Raw genomic sequence first — 21,810 nt, 5'->3', positions numbered from 1 at the left:
GATCAATATATATATATAATCATCCATTGTTATATTCCAATCGAATCGCTATATATGTTATATATTGCATGCAACTTATATCTTACAGACTTACTCAGCTCGAGGATTCTAAAAAGTGATACAAACGGGATTCGGCACCTCATTTACCAAAAAAAAAAGTGATATAAACGGTTAATTAGCTATTAGTAAGCAACGAGAGAAGTATTTTAGGCCGATACGATAAGTGAGACAATGACGAGATAACCTCAGAATATTAAGCGTATGCGAAAACTCTTAATGGTTGACGTGAAGGAACCTATATTAAGCCGAGGGGGAAAAAAAAGAAAAAAAGAACCTACATCATTGATTTTCTTGTTAAAAAAAATTGTTGGCACTAACCATATTATATATTAACTTAAAGAATAAAGAAAAATATTACATTTATTGGAGAGGTTGTAAAGGGACCTACCAAAATCAATCACGTACCAGCTTTTGTGGGGGTCAGTATGATCATCATTTTCCACGGTCGACCTCAAAAAATTTAAGAGCAGCTAACTTCTTACGCTTCACTCTATTGACTTCACCACATTTTATCGCAACCTGTTAATTACGACCCTCTTGAATACATTTTGATTGCGCACGATATATAGGGTGTTGAATAAAATGTGTTCGTTTCAGCAGGGGAAAAAAAGAAGAAGATGTGGATGGATGGATAGAAATTTTAATTATCATTTTACTAGTGCAAGATGCTCTAAAATAGTTGAATGCTGAGATGGAAAAACGAAAATGCGCCGTGGAGACGCATGAAAACACAATAGAACAAAACAATCCAATCTTCTTTAGTTGCGATACATGTTTTGTCGTTTTTGCATTATTGTAATCCGAACATTATGCATCCATGAATAAATTCATATTATTGGCCCCAAAAAAAATCAATAAATATATATCATTTTTTTTATATTTACGACGAATGTGCATATGCTCATTGAAATATCGAGGAATATAATATAAGGATATGCCCATGAGAATTGGGCACGTAGTTTTATATAAATTTCTGGCCGAGAATGGAGTTATAACACTTCTATTATCTTTTTCAGTAACAGTGCACGGAAATTAAGTTTCCAGGAAAAAAATTTTAAAAAATCACAGCCCTGCCAAACATGGAAAAATAAATAACGATGGCAATCTTTAATTGTATTGTATTCTTTTTTGATATATATTTTACTTTATAGATTGTCCAGCGGACAAATTGTTATATCCGCTCTTACAATATTCAATTAGCATTTTCTTCTTGTATTCGTTTTTGCAGTGAATATATACGAAGGATCCTTTGATCGTCTCAATAAAAAAACAATAAAGAAACAACGGTGAGAAGATTGCAGCTGAAAAAAGTAATCCCGGGCTTTTCTTTTAGTATTGTTAATTAATGTCTTGCTTTCACTACCGAAAAACAAAAAAAAAGGAAAAAAAATTAATGTGTTGCTTTCATTAATGTGATGTGGACTTGATCTTCTACATTGGCCAGATAACATGCAAAAATGAATAATCAAATCAAATAAAATCTATCCTACTTATAAAATTGTAACAATATCGACTAGAGAGAACTATAAAATGCTTGATTATAATGCAAGTTAGATTAAATTGCGGGAAAGGTCAATTAGCTGGACTTAGCAAAATCTCAAATGGGGCCTCCCTAGCAAATCTTACATCTTTGTCCACATTATCGATCGGGTCTCCCAGGCACAATTGAGAATGACATTTATGTTGCTTTCTGCATAAACTATTTCACTAATGATCACTTTTTACATGCGGGTATCTATATATATATACGTATACATATATCTATATATGTATATGAGACAACAATATTAAGATGATGTCGTAATTTTGCATGGAGTTATCATTATTGCATGATGGAAAAGTGAATTGTACTCACTCCACTGCCGAAATGTCAATTTCTCATTTATTCAAAGAAAACGGTTCTTTTTATATGCTGCAAAAAGATCGTCGATCTACATTCCATATTCATGCACGAAATCCTTTAATTTTAACTAATTCTAACCGATTGGGCCCCAAAATATGACTTTTTTCAATAAAGCATATATTTTCTTTTCCATTTTCCATTTATTAGTGGACAAATAATAGAATGGGAAGGCATGATTAAATTCGGGTATGTCTTTTTTCTACTTATAGCCATCTCATGGGAAACTTAATAGCTACCTTTAAAATTTGAGATGATCTAAAAATATTTTCGAAAATGAATACAATTCTCATTACCTATCGAAAAAAAGATAAATATGTTAAATTTATTGTTAGAATACATAATGAACTTGTCATGTTGATTCTAATTAATCAGTTTAGAGCCATTTCTTCATGATCTTAGAATATGGTTACTGAAACATGTCAGGAGGGTAACGCTATTCGCTTAGGGTCGGGCAGTATAATAAAATTTTCCAAACTAATTTTGTTGTACCATATCATAAGAAACAAAGTCAATCGGCGATTTCAAGTTCGTAAGAATTAGACAAAAGAAATTTCACTCATAGGACGCAGAGCGATGTAAGGAACTGCTTAAATTTGCGACCTCGAAATGAAAATGAAAAAGAAAAAGACAAAGAAAAAGAAAAAGAAAAGGACGTGATAAAAAAAAGTAGTTTTTGATGGTCAAGGGGGGGTGATTTTCTCGATAGAAACTCAAGTTTTGTTCACCCCAAAAAATAAGCAGAAACGTACTCTCTATTAGACTATTTTGTGAGTTTTACGTGACTAAATTGATCTATCACGTGAGCTTATTGGGTGTTCATGTACCCATGAAAATTGATTGGGCAAAACCCTAACACACCTCATTTAAGGGGGGGAAAAAGTGATTTCGAGCATATCTATAGCATAGATAAATCAATCGTTTTCTTCTCATAATAATATTACCATATCGTTTAGTTTCCGTTAAAAGTGCGTGGAGAAGAAATTGTCAGCAGAGGGATGATAGGAAGTATCGCAATTTTGGAAGTTGTGGCTCCTAAGGTCCTCGATAATCTTTAACAAATCGAAAAATGACCTCTCACAACAAATTATTATACACGGGTCATGATTGGTAGATATGAATAAGAATGAATAGAATGAAATCAACTATACAAAATACAATCTTTTCATTATGTGTCAATTCCAATTATGTTTCTTTTGATATGATTTTCTTGATGGATTAAATTTCTTTTCATTTGGACGTACCAAACTCGTACTTGAGGAATTAATTAAGCATGAAATGATACGGTTCATGGTATATATATATAATACACACGCATATTTATTTTCCTTTTTATTTTTTTTCCTCCAACGAGAAGACAGACGAGAAGAGAAGGCGCGTGAGGGGAAGGAGCCATGAAGGATCCGTTACCGTTGAGGAGGAAATGCGAAACGACGACGAGCGGTCCTGATGGAGACCTTACGACTCAAGAGGCAAAGTGGGGCCCCTTTTATATTGTTTTGGGGGAAAACAACTGGGGCCCATTGTTTTAAGTGGGCAAAATAGTCGACTTGGTCCTGTAAGGGCAACTTGGGACAAATTGTACATCCAATAAATGCCGATGGACTTCCCCGAATTTTTCTACGTTCCTAGCAAATTCTTTTTCTTCTTTTTCCCTTTTGTTTTTTGATAAAATTCATTACTAAATATTAATCCGACAAAGTCCGCTCAGACATATCAGGATATCCCTCAGGATACAAAAGGATACAAAATTTGACTTAAGACCAAAATGAATTAAGTCATGAGCTTAGGAGTTATCCTTACAAGGAATCCAAATACATTAGCAATTTGTTAAATGATTAAGAAGCAGGATAATATCCGAGATAATGCTTCTAATTTCCCAAGGGGAATGAGAAGGACTATGGATCGCATCAACTAGCAAGAGAGCATCATATCTAAGGAGAATCCAAACCCAGTAGTGACCAAGGGCAATTGATATGGCCAGCAAGACAGCTTTGGCCTCAGCTTGCAGGGTGAAGAAGCCTCAACTAGGGAGAACCATGAGTAGGAGATCAACTGGCCGTTGTGTTTCATGATACCTGCCAAGCAGGCTCGGTTGATGGTCCAAGCAGCATAAGTATTGATATGAATCCAGTGCTACTTGGTGGTCGGTCAGTGTACATCGATCTGCTTGGCAGGTGATCCAACTGAGGCAAGTTGTGTCGTTGTTCAGTTGCTTCACTTTCACTGCTGTGCTGATTGTAGTAGTAAGCTATCTTGTAGCTATGTTCCTTGAAGGCCCGCTTGATTCGACGACTGAGTCAGATAGGTTGTCTCTTTGGAGACATCTGATAAAATTGGAACGATACAGAGATGATTTGCATGGCCCCTGCACAAGGATGACAAGCACAAATCGAGAAATGGTCCAAATTTGGAAGCACGTGATATGTAACCTGCATAGTCTCTCTTCCACTTCTTGGCTTTCAGCGAATTGTACGACTAGGAATAACGGTCCTTGGGTCTCCATTTTCAAGGTTTGCTTTCTTGACAACATTCCTCCTCTCAAATTTCTGCATCTCAATTGGGGACGGATCAAAAACCAAGTTTTGGCATGATATATATCTGGACGGAGAGGAGTCTTTGTACTCGAAATTTCCTTGGCCTTTTTCTGTTAGCCTTAACAAGGATGCATCTGTCCTTGAAATGGGTTTTTAGGATGATTGCAAATGGAACTGGAATTTTCTTTGGAGAACGCTTTACAGCTTGGAAGAAGAGTCACTTATGAACCTTTTAACGATGCTTTCCAGCTGCAAGCCTCAAGTAAATACTCCAGATAAGTTGATTCGGAAGCTTACTTCAGACGACTCTTTTACTGTTAAATCTGGTCGATGGACTTTGGATATGGGTTCTGCTACTTGTACCGGGTCCTCTCTTTCAATTGCTTGGCAAGGTTTGGCCCTCCAAAGGTTGAGTTCTTCACATGGCTTGCACTTCAGGGGAATATAAACTCAAAAATGGCTCTCTCTTAAAAGGGACTTCTCACATCAAACCAAACATGTTGTTGTTTGTGCAATCATCCTACAGAGGATGTAAGTCATCTTTTCCTATATTGCAATTTTCTTGGAATATCTGGTGCTGGTTGCTGTCATGGTGGGGCGTTTCTTGGTGTATGCCTGATAGCCTTTCGAGCTTTTTCCTCCACTGGTCGGTTCTAGTGGTTAGGAAGTTTCAAAGGAAACGTTGGAATGTATTATTCTTTGTAACTCTATGGTCCATTTGGCTCGCAAGAAATGAAGGTGTTTTCAATGGGAAAACTGTCTCTCTTGGGGACTTGGTTGATATCATATTCCCGAGACTCTCAATCTGGATGAAAGCATATCACGATGACTTCACCTATTCAGCATTGGATCTTTCTCTCTCCTCTGATGGTATTCGAAAGTGGACAAATCCAAGAAAGGTTAAGCATCCAATCTCCTGGTCTGCCCCTCCTCCTCGTTGGCTAAAGTGGAATATAGATGGGTCTTCTTTGGGAAAGCCTGGATCTTCAAGTATTGGAGGTCTCCTTCGTGACTCGTCCGGCAAAATTATTTGTATGTTTGATGCTCCAACTGACATTATGGAGTCGAATCTCTCGGAGCTGCTTGTTGTTAGGAAGGGCCCTTCATCTATCATCATCCAACTCATCGTTGTATGGCTATTGCTTGATAATCGAGTCAGACTCAATGAACGTCATTAGATGGATTCAAAAGCATTCTTGCTCCCTAATAGAGGATGATATGCGATCATAGATTTCCATTTATAATTGCTGTATTCTAGGCATGTATCGATACACATTTATGTACTTTCCTTTAGCAATCATGTACAGTGTCTATATAATAGAATATACTCACCTCACCTAAACTGAGGAAATTCAGCCATTCTTGCTCTAATCTTTATGGTATCAGAGCGGGTTATGCTTCCGCGCGCTCATGTGGACTCACACCACGCCAGATTCGATTTCGAGGTAGCCAAGAGTGTGCCTCATGTTAATCAGGCCAAAGAGTGGTTCGGTCCAGTTTCGAGGTAGCTAAAGGTGCACCTCTAGTTAGGCCCGAGTGTGAAGCTCGAGGCTAATTTGGTATTTGTCCCCCCTTACTCGAGCACGGAAGAGGATGCCCGGCTCGGGTCAGTTGTTAAGGGCGGGTGTTTAAGGCACGTGACACGTGTTGGACCACACGTTGCCACGTGAGAGCGGGTGTTGAGATATGTTGTCCCACATCGAAGCTTATATGAGGCTTGGGTCCAGTAACCTATCAGCTTCAGCTTTTGGGTTGCAGATGAGCTCAAGTCCGTGTAAGCCCAAATTGGTATTTTACACTGGTGTCCCAGTTAGAATGATGTCATCAACGTAGACTAGGAGATAAATAATGTATTGTGGTCCCCAGAGCGTGAAAAGAATCTTGCGGTATCTAAAGGGAACCATCACTCATGGACTTCATCTTCATCCCAGTTTTACATCGTCCATCCATGGTTTTTCTGACGCTGATTGGGCAGGAAATCCTGATGATCGTCGCTCAGTCAGTGGTTTTGTGATTTTTCTTGGAAACAATCTAGTCTCTTGGAGCTCCAAGAAACAGCGGACTGTAGCTCGTTCTAGTATTGAGTCAGAGTATAAAAGTCTTGCAAATGCCACTGCGGAGATCTTATGGCTACAGTCCCTTCTTAAAGAACTGGGAATATCACAACGTCATCCTCCCACTCTCTGGTGTGACAATATTTCCGCGATTTACCTTACGGCGAATCCTATCTTTCATGCCAGAACTAAGCACATTGAGATTGATTATCACTTTGTGCGAGAGAAGTTCATGGGCAAGCAACTTCTTATTCGTTTTATCAACTCCAGCGATCAGCTAGCTGATGGACTCACAAAAAGTTTATCGTCATTCCGCTTTACTGATATTCGATCCAAATTTCACGTGGATACTTCCCTTTTCGGCTTGCCAGGGAGTAATAGAGGATGATATGCGATCATAGATTTCCATTTATAATTGCTGTATTCTAGGCATGTATCGATATACATTTATGTACTTTCCTTTAGCAATCATGTACAGTGTCTATATAATAAAATATACTCACCTCACCTAAACTGAGGAAATTCAGCCATTCTTGCTCTAATCTTTACTCCCCATGAAAGTACAAAGAGAATTTCACTGATATTCATTTCTCGGCTCTTCACTTCAGCACCATTAGGTATTAGCACACCTATAGAGAAGGAAATTGTTCTGCTGACTCGCTTGCTAAGTCGGTAATCAATAGGACCCAAGACTTTATTGCTTAGGTGTAATTTCTTGGGTTGCTCTCTGTTCTGTTCTTTTCGGTTTTGTGCTTTTGCCCTATTGTTCTTTGTACTCCTTCTGTACTCTCGTACATCTCGATGTACAGAGCTTTGATTTGTAATGAAACTTCATGGAGTTATAAAAAAAATCGAGTCAGGTAGGTCACTTCTTTTGCCTACAAACAAGACTTCATTTCTTCAGCTCCACTAATGATATAAGATGAGAGCACCATACAAGCAAAATGAAGAACTATCTGGTAATAATAGCACAAAAGAGACTTCATATCATTTTTTTTTTCACTTTTCAGTGTATAAAATCAGGGTTTCGTAAATTAAAATCCCGACTAATCATTCCTTGGGCTAGTCCAATCAAGTCATCTATACCATGCTTAAGCCTCCCAATAATATTTGAAGTCGAGATCTTATGCTATCTGAGCTGGTCTTTTATTGGTTCTTACAAATAATGCTTTATTTATCCAAGAGCAAAAAGTAATGTCAAGAGAATTTGGATTTAAGCTTAATCTCTGTTAGGAGGTCGTAAAAGAATCGATCGTTAGTGTAATGCTCCTTCCAACAAAATGTTCCTCAAAGTATTCTTCCATACCATTCGTGGCTCCGGGTTCGGTTCGTAAAACGTTGGACGGTTTTAGGTTAGGTTAGATTAGGTAAAGGTTCTCGAACAATCCCTTTAACTTTGGGAAAATAGATATGGGTTTTTCAAGCATCTTGTTTGGTGAGCTTTGATAAAGATAAGATTGTCGATTAAAAAAAAATTGTAAGATTGTTGAGGATGACATTAGAATTCTAATTTGAGAGTGGGAGAGAGTCGTTATGATTATGGAAGAAATTTACAACATACATCTGACCATGTTTGTATTTTTCGTATGGCAATTTAATTTGAAATTTTGCCTATGAAGGTTTGTTTTTCCCAAAATTTCTCGTGTCAATATCTCTCATATTATATCAATTTCATTATATTCTAATAGTGTCTACTAAGGGAATGGTAATATAATTTGACATTTTGATTCATAAAAAAATCTATCTTATTAATTTCTCAATGCTAATTGACAATCTCTTTAGCTTTTTAAACAATAAAAACAGAAATACTTATCCATGAAAAAGAAAAAAGGAGAAGAATTTTCTACGGAGAGAAAAAAATATAGGGCCTTTATCGCCCTTTTGATATTGTCATGCAGTTTCACGCAGAACTTTCTTTTCATCGGCAAAATCTAATTTTAATCGTATGACAATTAGGGAGGGACCTACAAAATATTATGTTTCCCTTCATTACTAAAAATCGTTATAGCATGACCTTTAGATCATCCTATATATCATACGTATGGTAAATATAAATGATCTTATTAGTTTCTTATTGTGTATAATATAATAAGTTTGCATTGTTCTCCGACATATCTTAGGTTGCAGAGCAGTGCTCGGGTAGGGCCTCTTATCCATGACCCTATGAGAAGTGTCAAATTCAAGATAGTTGGTTCGACAATAGCACCTGATCCAGTAGACCGCGGAGCAGAACAGATTGCAGTCATTGCTCGACGTGTAGTTCATTCATCTTTTCTCTTGGCGGCGCCACGTCTCATCGAGCCAGTGTACCATGTGGAGGTTAGTACCTAGTTAGTGACTTTCTGTGGTTTTTCCTCCGATGGTAGGTTGGGTGCTTGGATGCAGTTATTCCCTTTTGATATCTTTCCTTTCCATTACCACGAAGAATCATCTAAAGCAGAAGCACAATAACATTGTAACTTTCATTCTATTCTTTTTCTTTCTTTTTGTTTATTTCAGATAAAAGCGCCGATTGATCGTGTGTCAGCAATCCGCACGTTGCTGATTCACAGTCGTGGGCATTTCATCGATGAGATTACGGTGCCTGCTACCATATGCTGCATTATCAGCATGTATTTTCAGTCTTACTGTTTCCTTTTTGAAAATCTGGCGAGGTTAATGCCATAATTTATCTATTTGTTATTTGCTCTTTCAGGGATTTTTGCCGGTGATTGAGTCCTTCACCTTTGAGAGGAAGCTGTCATTCAAGACCCAGTCCCTGTTTGATCATTGAGCTGTAGTGCCCGGGGATCAACTCGATAAGAGTAGAAATATCAATCTACTCGAGTTTACGCGGATTGATAACATGGCAACAAAATTCGTCTTAGAGACGAGGCGAAGGAAGGTGTGGTGATTTTGCCATTTGTTCGTCCAATCCCTTAAATATATGTATATGTATACTTCTATCGGCGAGACGGGACAATAACTTGTGTTTGTTTCTGTTTCTATCACAGGGCTTGCCCGGAGGGATGGAGCATCAAATCGGCGTCATCATATAATCCCTGGCTGCAGAAGGTTGATTGTTGCCTGCGGACATTGTTAATATGGTTTTTAGATTTTGCGGTTTCATCGTTGAGGTTCAGTTTACCTCATGAATAGCCGAAACAATGGGACTGCTGAGAGGTTCTCACATTTGACCCTAATTTGTTTAACTAAACCTAAGCTGGACTAACAGTATCGAGCAGTTAGTCGAGCAGTAATTCGTAGTTCATGGGTGGAATAAAACATCGGTAAAAAGAGGAATCGTATGCGACGGAATTATAGCCCCGTTAAGCACGGGGGGTTGTCGAAAAGGAATAGCTAGCTAGATTCACTCAACGAGATGAATGATTGATCAACTCTTTACGATGTGTTCGGAATCGCACCGCAATGATGATTGATCCTTTTACGGCCTCCTTACTGATATTAAGCCTAAGTCCAAATTCTCTTGACGTTACTTTTTGTTCCTTGATATACCATTATTCGTAGCAATCAATGAAAAGTCGGCTTATATGGCAAGCGAGATTGTTCATCTCTTTGAAATTTTGAATTTAAGTCCTGTAGGGGAGAGTTAAACATAGTACAAATGAAATTAATTCTTCATTTGGTACCTACAAATGAAAAGACATATAATCCATAATATATATATATATAAATAAAATTGACCATAACAAAAAAAACTGTATTTTCTATTAATCGATTTCATTGTATTCGCTCGAATTTTTTTTTTTAATACCAAACATGACCATATATAATAGATTGTTGTGACATCGTTTTTTCATTTGTTCCGAATGATCGAGGAGCTTAGGAGCCACAACTTCCAAAATGTTGGGATGCTTTAATGCCGACAGTCTCGTCTCCACGTACGTGCACTTTCAGCGGAAACTAAATCATACACTAATATTCTTATTGCGGAGAAAAACGGTTGTTTTATCTATGATATATATATATATATATATATTCAAAATCGAGTTCTCTTTTTAACTTTTATTTTTTCCTTCTTAAACTATGTGTGCCAGGATTTTCTCATATTAATCCTCACGGGACAAATGAACACCTTGCATGCTCACGTGACAGGTTAATTCAATCACGCAATAAATCATGCCCTCCGACCATTAGGCCAAGCATTGCTTAATTTTTCCTTTTTTTTATCTCGTTTTTTCTTTTTTCCATTTTGAGGTTGCAAATTTAAGTAGTTAAGAGCCCCTCTCCTAACTACCAGTGAAAATTATTTTGTCTAATGACTAATTTGCATGAATTTGAACTGGGCGACTGATTTTGTTTCATATGATACGGGTACAATAAAATCAGTTGGAAAAATTTTGTTCTACCCGACCCTGAAGCACATACAACTACCCTCATAACACGGTCAGATAACCATATTCTACCATCATGAACAAATGGCTCTAAACTAATAAAAAATCAACATGATAAGTTCCTTCATTATTCTAAAAACAAATTTAATATATTTATTTTTTTTAAGAAAAAATTCGGATCATATGAAAATTTCTTATTTAGCTTTTAAGTTAATCATAAGGTAACTATTAGTACAAAAGAGACAAATTCAAATTTAACCATGCCTTCCCAGTTTGACATTTTGTCCACTAATAAATGGAAAATGGAGAATGGAAAAATAAAAATATTATGTGTATTTCTTTTGGCCAATATATGTGCTTTATTGAAAAAGACATACTTTGGGGCCCCATCGGTTAGAACTAATTAAAAGTAGTGGGATTTCTTCCACCAACCCTGAAGCACATACTGCTACCCTCCTGACATGGTCCGATGACCATTTTCCACCATCATGAACAGATGAGGTTGGAAAGATTCGATAATTGATCTTCTCGTTTGAATCTGCTCCTTTCAACAAATCTTCCTTAAAGTATTCTTCCATACCATTCGTGACTTCCTGTTCGATTTTCAAAATGTTGGTTGATTTAGATTAGATTAGGGAAAGGTTCTCAAGCAATTTCGTACGCTTGGAAAAATATATTTAGGCTTTCGCATTCTGTTCAGTGGATTTTAGCATGGAACGTTTTTCTCTTTGCACAAAGTGCTTGGATTACTAGATATCTCCTGAGGTGCAATCACAACAAACCTTTTCCTTGATTACAGAAGAGCTAATTGGAATGTGACCCGGACGTTTATTTCTGGGATGCTCCTTAAGTTTAACGGCCCTTATTCCATCCTTAATCAGCAAGCTGAAGCTGCCGATCTAGGGACAGGCCAGACTAATGACCAGTTCACCATTTTTCCTTCCAGTTTTTTCAGGTTTTGGAAATATAAATCTAACAGACAACATCAGTGAAAATGGTCACAGGCATCTATTTGAAAAGATGAGTTAAAAGTTCAAATATGGTAAGTCGATACTTTGGCTGGGACAGCCTGAAGAATTGATTCTGAAAGTGTCTTCCATGAAATCCTCCCAGCCTGCCTTCCTGTAGAAGGATGAAGAAATGACATTTTCTTCTTGATGAAACAGAAGGGCTTGGTCAAAAATTAACTGGGCTTCACCCGATGAATCCCAAGGAAGCAGGGACTTCCATCCCAAATCAGATCCAAAAACTGAATGAGGTGCAGAGCTTATCATACCAGATTGATGGTTATGCCTCTCGGTGAAAATATCATCCTTGTACTCATCTGTTTTTTGATGAGAAAACACTTCCAATAAGAGGTCATGTATCCACTCTTCAGGAAGATGAAAACGGCTCGGAAAGTACGATAATGTGATCGGAGTATGTTTGAGGAATGCAGCTGAATCTTCCTTAAAGCCCGCATGAAAACATGTTTCAGTACTAGAACCGTCATTCGGAGGCAATGCGGGGAATGTGTTTTTACCAGAATAACCTCCCATAATGCTATGATGATGATCAATGTCCTGGAAATTGAGAGATAGAGAGTGATCATTAGTCACCTCTTCACGTGCACATGTTGTGAGCCAATCCCTTTCATCTTTGTCAGAATTCCATGGCAGAAGTGGAGTGTGTGACTGTCCCCTGAGGAATGGCCCATTTGAATTTGCATGAGGAAAGTCCACGTTCCTCAGAAAATTGCAAGAAACAGTGCTACCCACTCTATGTGGAAAGTCCAATGCAGAATCACTTGTGGCATACGGTGCTATATCCCTGATATTTTCCCATGACATATAGTCCACTTCTCTCGTTTCTGACCAAGGATCAAATCCATAGGCAGATGGAGAGTCGTAAACTGAGAGGATCCTTTCTCCAGATTTGCTTGGCCCAGCAGAGGATGAACCATATCCCCGAAATGTTTCAACTCCGACTTCTACGAGCACTTTTGGCTCCTGATAGAACTCTTTTATCTTGATATCAGGATGAAAGTTAACAGCTTTCCACTTCATATCAATTGCTCTGATCTGGTCCCCGATATTTCCCAATGATATGCAGTCCATTTCTCTCGTTTCTGACCAAGGAACAAATCCATAAGCAGACGGAGTGCTGTAAACTGAGAAAATCCTTTCTCCAGATTTTCTAGGCCAAGAAGATGATGAACCACATCCTCGAAATGATTCAAATCCAACTTCTACGAGCTCTTTCGGCTTCTGATAAAACTCTTTTATGTTGGCATCCAAATGAAAGTCAACAGCTTTACCATGCGTGCCATCTGCTTCGGTCTGGTCCATATTGAGAGTCTTGCTGATCTGTCAGAGAGATTGTTCTCAGAAAGTTGAGCAGATGATAAAAACGTCACATTGTTTACAGGAAGACGAGAGGAAGAACCTACCTTGTCCTCATCCCCTGTCCCAAACAATCGACTTAGGAGTAAAGACAGGAAATCAAACCTATAAATTGCAAAGTCCATGATGAGAAAAAGAAGACAAACGCAGCGTACAGAAGTAATACCAATGGTGATTTTTGCTTACCTTTTTGAACGAAGCTCATTGATTTCAGGAGATAAAGTACTCCTCAACCATTGAAGCAGATTTTCTCTCTTTCTGGAAAAGACATCCAGAGTACACTGAGCCCCTGAAAAAGCTCACTCAAAAAAGGTAAATTGTAGATAAGAATAATCTCCTCATCACTTGCTCAGTTCCCCTGAATTAAATGATCATAGAAACAACAAAGAACAATCAGAAATGCAGTATCTCAGTACTAAATAATGGTTACAAACTGAAAAGTTGCTAAAGTGGAAATCAATTCTCAGACATGACGAAGATAAGGGTTTGATCAACTGAAGAGTTGCTAGAGTGGTAACTCAAAGTACCTCCACCATTCCTTATTTCATCAAAATCATTGGCAAAAAAAATTAGCCCTTTCATGACGAAGACAGGTCCAGTAAGAAATTACCCCTCATTTCTGAAGCATTACTGCAATCATCCAAACTTTTCTGCTTGACAAAAATACTTGGCAAGACTCTGGGAGCATGAGTCAAATCTACGACAAACCAAACAGAAAAGAGTGCTTGTCAGATTCAAGAATATGAATGAACTCAACTCTCCCTTTACTTTCTGTTTCCTAAAAGCAGTAAAGGTAGGGTAAGTTCGGGAAGCGAACCTGATTTATCCAATGAGGCATCAACTGGGTAGACAAAGGAATTCAATTTCAAAAGCATGCCATTTTCAGTAACAATTGATGAACCATGTCCTTTATCACTTCCGTGGACAACACCATAACATTCTGAGAAGGAGACAAAGGGGGGAAAAAGAACAAAACAAGGAAGTTATGACCTGATGAATTTCATATTTGACTGATGACATGTGCTTACATAATACGTACCACTTCCACGATCTCCACGAGATTCAAACGTTTCAGATTTGTTTTTCTCTACGTCCAACGGATGAGAAGGAAACCCACGAGCTCGGGCCTCCTTCAACTTCTGAAAGAATGCATACTCCGCAGTCTTCGGCTGCTCAGCTGCAAGTCAGGGAGGTTCACGCGATAAAACTAGACACTATGTCAACCACAACTCCAGGGATACAAAACAAAAAGGAACAAGAATTAAAAACAATAAGTGGTAACATTTTTGTATTGAAGATATGCATACATAAACCTGATTCGGAAGTAATAAGCCATTTTATAAAGAGAGAAGAAAACTTTACATCTCCGAGTCGTAGTTTCTACTTCGTGTTTGCTGTAATCAACGTCTCTGCAACTCGAGGAGTCCTTGTTGGAACCAGCAAATTTCACCCTTTTCCGGCAGGCAGTTTCTTCAACAAAAGAATCAATAGATCAAACATCAAAGAGGGAAAATAACTCACACTTCTGATCCACAATTTCCAACGTCAAAATCTGATTCTAAAACTAAGTAATCGAAACCAATTGCTCCCGAAAGACATTTCAGTCACAGAGCCATTTCCACTTCAGCTCAATGAATTTGAATCGGCAGATATTAGGTTAACACTCCCAAACATGCTGCCGCGCCGAACTGACCGTCGGAGCTCCGACCTCCACGAAAACCTCCGCTCGTCTCAGCGCGAGGATGAAACCGCCGTGGATTTCTACGGTCGCTGGTGGAGCTCATTCTCCTTCTCTTCATCGTGGAACCGCGCGCCGGTGACTCCGTGAGTGAGTTGGAGGTGACTCGGTCCGGGTGATCGTGCGCCGGTGACTCTGGGGCAGACTGTGGAACGAGAAGAAAACGGGCTGAGAGGACTCTCTTCGCGCCAAAAACAGCACGGGCCGCCGATTGGGCTGCCTGGCCCAACTTATGGGCCCAATAAATTTGGGCCGATATTTATTTAGAATTTTTAGGAGGAAATAACAAAGTCGACTCTGATGCCGTTCTAATTCTATTTGTCGAATATTACCCGGAAGCTATAATTTCTTGCTTGATGCGAAAGTGGTAGGTCAAGTAACACTCGAAGCTGTGGACTAGTTTTAGTGTGTATTGGCTGATCCATTTCTCGATATGATACTAGTGCGTGCGTTGAGCTGCATAGATAGAAGGAATCGCGTTCTATAAAATTAGAAAGGGTTAGTGTATAATGCCAATAATATGGATGAATTAGAGAGCGATTCGGAGAGGAGGAGTTGGGAGTTCGATAGATAGGCTAGAGCACCACAACGGTCTGCTCATTGCCGGTTCAATGTAATGCGTCGGCTTATAAACGAGACCCATGTATAGTCAACAATTATGATGTCCTAAACTTCCTTGGGGATCAAGACAACTTTAGAGTTGGTGAATTAAATAAATAAATAAGAACAAGTATGCATTTGTAGTCAGAATGAAAGTCTGCTGCTTCTTATTTAATTCCATGATTGATGTCATGATTGCAGACCGATTCAAAAGGTTCCAATAATTGGCCCCAACACAGAATCAACAGAATTAATCATCCATGGAGGAAGAAGGAGAAGATGTGAAGCTGCTTGGAGCTTGGCCCAGCCCCTTCAGCTACAGGGTCCTATGGGGGCTGAAGCTCAAAGGGATCAGCTTCCAGTACGAGGAAGAAGACCTCGCGCGCAAGAGCAGTGCCCTTTTACGGTACAATCCAGTCCATAGGAAGATCCCCGTGCTTGTCCATGGTGAGAAGCCGATTGCTGAGTCGACCGTGATTCTCGAGTACATCGAGGAGGCCTGGCCTCAGAAGAATGATCATCCCCTGCTCCCCCAGGACCCCCTCGAGAGGGCCGAGGCCCGGTTCTGGACCAAGTTTGTAGAGGATAAGGTACTAAGTTAATAATTGTCAATCACATGGATCGTTCTAAAATGTTAACCTTGTTAATTAGGTGATGCCCTTATTTGTGGCCTGGAATATTCCATGAGGAAAAATGCACGTGAGAAAATTTCATATTCGAAGTCTGATACCATGTGAAATTATGCCGAGAACGACAACCAGATGCTCTAAAAAGTATATGACCTTGCTAGATGAAAGTGCAGTCTTATCATTTATTCATTGTATTCATAACTCCTTTATTTGGGTTTGTGCGAGAAGAACCCAACCTTCTTCAGGTATTTCCGTAGCACGGGAGTCGATCAGGAGCAGGCAACCGAAGAAGCAAAGCAGGTCCTGAAGGCCATTGAAGATTATGCCGAGCTCCAGATCGGGAAGGAGGGCAAGAAATTTTTCGGAGGAGGAACAATCGGGATCACAGACCTGACGCTGGGATGGATCTCATGGTGGCTGAAGGCCATGGAGGAAGCTGTCGGCGTGAAACTCTTAATGGAAACAACAGATGAAGCCGAGGAAGGTCCTTTCCCTAACTTGAGCAGGTGGATGAAGAACTTCAGGGAGGACCCTGTGATCAGAGACAACCTACCTGATTTTGATGACTTGGTCCTCTATTTCAAACGGCTCCGGCACAACTTCATTGCGACATCGGATTAATATCTTCTAGTTCTTCGAGCAAGACAATGGCAAGAGAACAAGAGAGAAGGTCTTAAATGGCTCCGTGGCCCATATATCATCTCGCAGTATGTCGATTGTTCCTTCTTGTCATGCGATCCCGAACTTGTGTGATCCGTGATCGAGTAATTCTATGGGAGACCGTGCCCTTTTAATCGATGATTTCACTTGTAATCAAATGGAGGAGCGGACGGTGAAGATCTTTGTTGACTTCTGTGTCTACTTAGGAATTTTTCTTCTTCAAGTTTTCAGTTCCATTTGTCCCCTCAATCTCCAGTTTATGGGAAGTACGCAACATTCTTGCGAAAACAATCTTGAAGATCGAAAATAATTTCCGAAGGTATTTATCTTTATGAACAACACGGCGCCCGCCCTTGCCTCCTAGGTATATACGAGTCTAAACCAAAAGTGAAATAGGGAGTGCACCTTTTATGCTTGGAAAAAGAGAAATCAACTTCTTAGTTCCCATAATCGGATTTTCACTTTAGAAACTGTTTCTAGTAGATGTCTGCACTTCTCAATATATTTTCGGTTTCAACAACGTGGGTTGGTTCAAGCAGTTCGACACTTATTCTGCTTAAGCAAAGTCTCGAGTTCGAATCTTGTGAATGCAGAAAATCCACGCTGTGAGAGTTTTATCCCTTAGTGGGCCAACCTGGCTTGACTAGATTAGTCGGAGCCTGACTGAACTTCCGGATACCAGCGTTTACGCAAAAAAAATATATATATATATATATTTTCTGTGAAATTTTCCCAAAGTAAGCGTGTTGGCGCAGCCTGACAAGCAGGCCTAGCTTCTTCTGTAGCCCGTATAAAATGAGGATTGTCTGTTTCCTCAGAGAAATACCAGAAGATATATGCAGGTTGCCTAAGCTTTTCTTGTTTGATCCTGGTATGATTGCTGTCATTAGGGCCAGGGTGATATCTTGCTGATGGTTCGGGCTGAGATCGGGCGCCACTTATTTTTGGGAAAGATATTGTGCTGGGCTGCTTCATAAGAACCCACATGTTCAAAAGGTGCATTCTGCAGACGAGGCCTGATCATCCAGCAGTGATCTAGGTTTGCCTTACTGAAGTTTAATCGTATCCATCTGCTGGTTTTGCACTTCACAAGCTCACTCATATCGATTGCGAGTGAGTGGCCGATTCGGGTACAAGCCTCGGCCCATATTTTCTCTGGCTGTACTGCACAAGTTCATTCATACCCCACCGTTGATCTTACCATCCAACAGAATGAAAACCGAAGTGAACTTTCTTGCTTATTATTCTGGGTTGAAGCATCTCTCTGTGTTGTTAGCTCGGGGTCGTCTTTTTAGGCCATTTATTGTGGTTGGTTCCAAGTTCAGGTTGCAGGAAGGCAGGTTATGTCAAGTGACAGAACAAAATACACCAGGATGGGCTTAAGAAACATGTTCTGTTCCTGTCAGAGGATCACAAACTCCTGTGACCGTAAATGACCCGCATCAAACTAATATTTCACCCCTTCGAATCTCTAAGAATCGATATGAAGAAGCGCAAGGACAAGCTAATTCATTTGTTCATTATTACAGGAGACAGGGTCCGGCCCTCCCCGACCAGTCAGTTGACGTTGTCTTTCTTCTACTTGAATGTTGAAAAACGAAAGATCACCCATATCAAGAGAACACGAGCAACTTGCATATGCTTTGACTATAAAATGCAGCCATCAGATTGCAGCTTAGAGCACTGACCATTCAAGTTGTTATCCAAATCCCATCCTGCTGTCGCACTGCTGACTCGTGGCTCTCCTTATATCCCGATCTTACTCAGTTTCACTGACCCAAAAAAGGAGAAGTTTTTATTCTCGATCTTATCAATCGTCCAGGGACATCCCTACCTCTCTGTAGCAGACACTTCCATGTGAAAGGAAACAATAATATTTTCTGCTGAATATGCGGACCATCGAATGGCTCGTGAATTCAATTAGTAAGTGACAATGTGAGCCCTGGTGATGGGATTGCACCATAGATTGATTGAACTACGGGCAGTCCCATGTGAGACATTTACTTCACTTCTCAGGGTATGTTTGAGTAAGAATAGATAGGAAGCAACGAGAAGGAGACAACAATGGAGAGGAAGAACAAAGCAAGGAGACAGGAATTGCAGCTCAGCAACAGATGAGTTGCGGTCAGTTAATCCCAAAGTCAAAGCAAAACTTCATCTTATTGATTTGTGGAAGCGAAGAATGGGTGGCTAGTAAGAGAATACTTTCTTATTAAGCTATTCACACGATATTTCTTATAAACTTACAATTTGTTCAGGAGAGGCATGAAAATAAATCAGATGAAAATCATACGAAGTCATACAAGAGAATACTCTTTTGTTAGGTCGCCTGCACGACCTATATTTGAATTTTGATTTCTCATAAACTTACAGAGTGTTCACGTGAGCCGTGAAAGTTAGTCGGGTCGAAATTAAATGTCCTTATTATTTAGTATTAAAAAAAAACAATGGGTGACTAACACTAGCTAGCTTTCCTTTGATTGGTTAAGAAAAGTTTAGGCATATGAGGGCCCATGTGGGCTGTTTTGTAGGGGATCTCTCCCTACTAAGTAGTGAAGAAGGCAGAAAAGGGAAGAAACAGTGTGTGCCAAAGCGCTCAAAGGCTGCCCTCTAAATGGAAAGGTATTGAAGAAATTGAAAGATGAGACCAATTCCTAAGCTTCCAACTTGGGGGTCTTGACTTCCTCTTGAATGGTTAAGGAAGAGCTGAATGGAAAGCTGCCTCATTTTTGTCTTCATCAATAAATGTTCGAATAATCGGGACCGTTTTAAGATATCTTGTGTGATAATTGTCTGCTCATAAAGAAACACGCAAGTGCAAATATAGTAGAATTTCTGTCAGACGGTTTGAACGACTTGATGGCTCTCAATTACTAATCAATGCTCCACTCTGTGAAGAACTCTTCAGTTGCAAGGGAAATCATGAGCCTAATATAATAAAATAAAAAATTTAATGGCTAATAAAGGGACATGAGAGTCTCACCATGAATATTAAATATGGAATCTCCTAATTATTAATTGATAGCGTGTGCAACTGCGCTATACATTATTTACTAAATGTAAAAACTCTAGACTTGTTTGGCTGTGACTTACAAGAGCCAAAAAGAAAAACAAAACATGGTATTTGCAGTTTTGGAGCAACAAGGTGTCGTGGTGTAGTTGGTTATCACGTCAGTCTAACACACTGAAGGTCTCCGGTTCGAGTCCGGGCGACGCCATTTGTTTTGTTGTTTATTTTGTCCCCCGAACTTCTTGACAACTTGCATTTTAGTCCTTGTTCTATTATTCCCTATTTTTTCACCAATCCTCTTCGATTTTCATCGAACACATTGCCGATCTTTCTCTCCCTGAGCTTTTTCGACAATGTGGTTTTTAGTCCTTGTCTTGTCCATCCGAAGACCTGAACTTCATAGTTTGATAAGACCTTGTTCTTGAAGAAACTACAGAATGAAAAATTGTGATTGAGTTGTGACCGTTTGGATATCTTCTTGTGTCTGTCTTATAACATGTCCTCCTCTAGCAAAATGCAAGAAGTGAAACCAATCGATCAACAAAAGAATCATACTGAAACTCAACCACAAGTCTTAGAAAACCACCCAAGTCCTATGAAGACATCTATTTGTTTTGTTGTTTATTTTGTCCCCTGAACTTCTTGACAACTTGCATTTTAGTCCTTGTTCTATTATTCCCTATTTTTTCACCAATCCTCTTCGATTTTCATCGAACACATTGCCGATCTTTCTCTCCCTGAGCTTTTTCGACAATGTGGTTTTTAGTCCTTGTCTTGTCCATCCGAAGATCTGAACTCCATAGTTTGATAAGATCTTGCTCTTGAAGAAATTACAGAATGAAGAATTGTGGTTGAGCTGTGACCGTTTGGATATCTTCTTGTGTCTGTCTTACAACATGTCCTCCTCTAGCAAAATGCAAGAAGTGAAACCAATCGATCAACAAAAGAATCATACTGAAACTCAACCACAAGTCTTAGAAAACCACCCAAGTCCAGTGAAGACATCTATTTGTTTTGTTGTTTATTTTGTCCCCTGAACTTCTTGACAACTTGCATTTTAGTCCTTGTTCTATTATTCCCTATTTTTTCACCAATCCTCTTCGATTTTCATCGAACACATTGCCGATCTTTCTCTCCCTGAGCTTTTTCGACAATGTGGTTTTTAGTCCTTGTCTTGTCCATCCGAAGACCTGAACTTCATAGTTTGATAAGACCTTGTTCTTGAAGAAACTACAGAATGAAGAATTGTGGTTTAGCTGTGACCGTTTGGATATTTTCTTGTATCTGTCTTACAACATGTCCTCCTCTAGCAAAATGCAAGAAGTGAAACCAATCGATCAACAAAAGAATCATACTGAAACTCGACCACAAGTCTTAGAAAACCACCCAAGTCGTGTGAAGACATCTAAGGTATAACATGATTTCAGGGACTTGTTGCCTGGGATTTACCAGTCGCTCGTCTAGCCACGTGGTGGCCCATTAATTATCTACTTGAGGAGCAAAGAAGAGTCTGCAACTTGCAGTCGAACGTGTCCTAAAATCTCAACTGAGGTCAATGAACCTACAAGAAGAAATGAAAGGGGACCCCATCTTCACTTGTTCTATCAAGATAGGGACACTGATAGTATGGAAGTACCTTTCTCTTCCCTTAACAGACCGGTGGATGTGGACTAGCCTCTCTTTGCCACAGTACAAGCAGTTACACAAACTCCTAATATCACAACACGTCGTTGTCTCGTATCTTATGCTTGTTGGTAAGTCCGCTTTGATCATCAATGGTAGTAGAACTTTGGCATTCTTGTAAGTCCCTTTTGATCATCGTCAATGGTAATAAATAGAACTTTCAGTTTAAGACATGACTGATCTAATTTCCTTGAATCTGAATCAGAAAGGTTCTTATCATAGAA

The 21,810-nt window shown here is 39.3% G+C and overlaps 2 protein-coding genes and 2 non-coding genes across 9 annotated transcripts; 3 read left to right on the top strand and 1 right to left on the bottom strand.

The window, feature by feature from the left end:
* The first annotated feature begins 4,271 nt into the window (after positions 1-4,271).
* LOC116189699 lies at positions 4,272-4,374 on the top strand. The gene has a single exon (XR_004152468.1). It is a non-coding gene; the product is annotated as a U6 spliceosomal RNA (small nuclear RNA).
* Positions 4,375-11,870: 7,496 nt separating this feature from the next.
* LOC116188962 lies at positions 11,871-15,154 on the bottom strand. 6 transcript variants are annotated; one of them, XM_031518412.1, is made up of 7 exons: positions 14,629-15,154; positions 14,306-14,443; positions 14,084-14,206; positions 13,877-13,963; positions 13,453-13,555; positions 13,314-13,371; positions 11,871-13,230 (listed from the first exon to the last, which is right to left on the bottom strand). In XM_031518412.1, exons 3-7 carry the CDS (start codon positions 14,139-14,141, stop codon positions 11,911-11,913), a joined length of 1,626 nt encoding a protein of 541 aa, XP_031374272.1. In that variant the 5' UTR covers positions 14,142-14,206; positions 14,306-14,443; positions 14,629-15,154; the 3' UTR covers positions 11,871-11,910. The 6 variants fall into 6 exon arrangements, with proteins under 6 accessions (XP_031374272.1, XP_031374273.1, XP_031374276.1 ...); XM_031518413.1 differs by lacking the exons at positions 14,306-14,443; positions 14,629-15,154 and having other exon boundaries at positions 13,453-13,624; positions 14,084-14,113; XM_031518416.1 differs by lacking the exons at positions 13,314-13,371; positions 14,306-14,443; positions 14,629-15,154 and having other exon boundaries at positions 13,453-13,624; positions 14,084-14,119.
* Positions 15,155-15,781: 627 nt separating this feature from the next.
* LOC116187262 (glutathione transferase GST 23-like) lies at positions 15,782-17,142 on the top strand. The gene is made up of 2 exons (XM_031515920.1): positions 15,782-16,194; positions 16,462-17,142. The coding sequence occupies exons 1-2, from the start codon at positions 15,865-15,867 to the stop codon at positions 16,852-16,854; spliced, it is 723 nt and encodes a 240-aa protein (XP_031371780.1). The 5' UTR covers positions 15,782-15,864; the 3' UTR covers positions 16,855-17,142.
* Positions 17,143-20,037: 2,895 nt separating this feature from the next.
* Positions 20,038-20,111, top strand: TRNAV-AAC. The gene has a single exon. It is a non-coding gene; the product is annotated as a tRNA-Val (tRNA).
* The last annotated feature ends 1,699 nt before the right edge of the window (positions 20,112-21,810 follow it).

This window comes from Punica granatum, chromosome 8 (genome assembly GCF_007655135.1).
Source record: "Punica granatum isolate Tunisia-2019 chromosome 8, ASM765513v2, whole genome shotgun sequence".
Taxonomy (NCBI): Eukaryota; Viridiplantae; Streptophyta; class Magnoliopsida; order Myrtales; family Lythraceae; genus Punica; species Punica granatum.
Note: the sequence above shows the minus strand (reverse complement) of the source record. Positions and strands in the feature narration are given on the sequence as shown.

What these genes read in the sequence shown, in the direction of transcription:
- LOC116188962 (XM_031518412.1), bottom strand. Translation starts at nt 14,141, where the DNA reads ATGCTTTTGAAATTGAATTCCTTTGTCTACCCAGTTGATGCCTCATTG. An exon ending in TAATGCTTCAGAAATGAGGG is followed by an intron (nt 13,556 to 13,876) that starts GTAATTTCTTAC and finishes GAGCTTTTTCAG; the next exon opens with GGGCTCAGTGTACTCTGGAT. An exon ending in GGACAGGGGATGAGGACAAG is followed by an intron (nt 13,231 to 13,313) that starts GTAGGTTCTTCC and finishes TCTCTCTGACAG; the next exon opens with ATCAGCAAGACTCTCAATAT.
- LOC116187262 (XM_031515920.1), top strand. Translation starts at nt 15,865, where the DNA reads ATGGAGGAAGAAGGAGAAGATGTGAAGCTGCTTGGAGCTTGGCCCAGC. An exon ending in CCAAGTTTGTAGAGGATAAG is followed by an intron (nt 16,195 to 16,461) that starts GTACTAAGTTAA and finishes TTGTGCGAGAAG; the next exon opens with AACCCAACCTTCTTCAGGTA.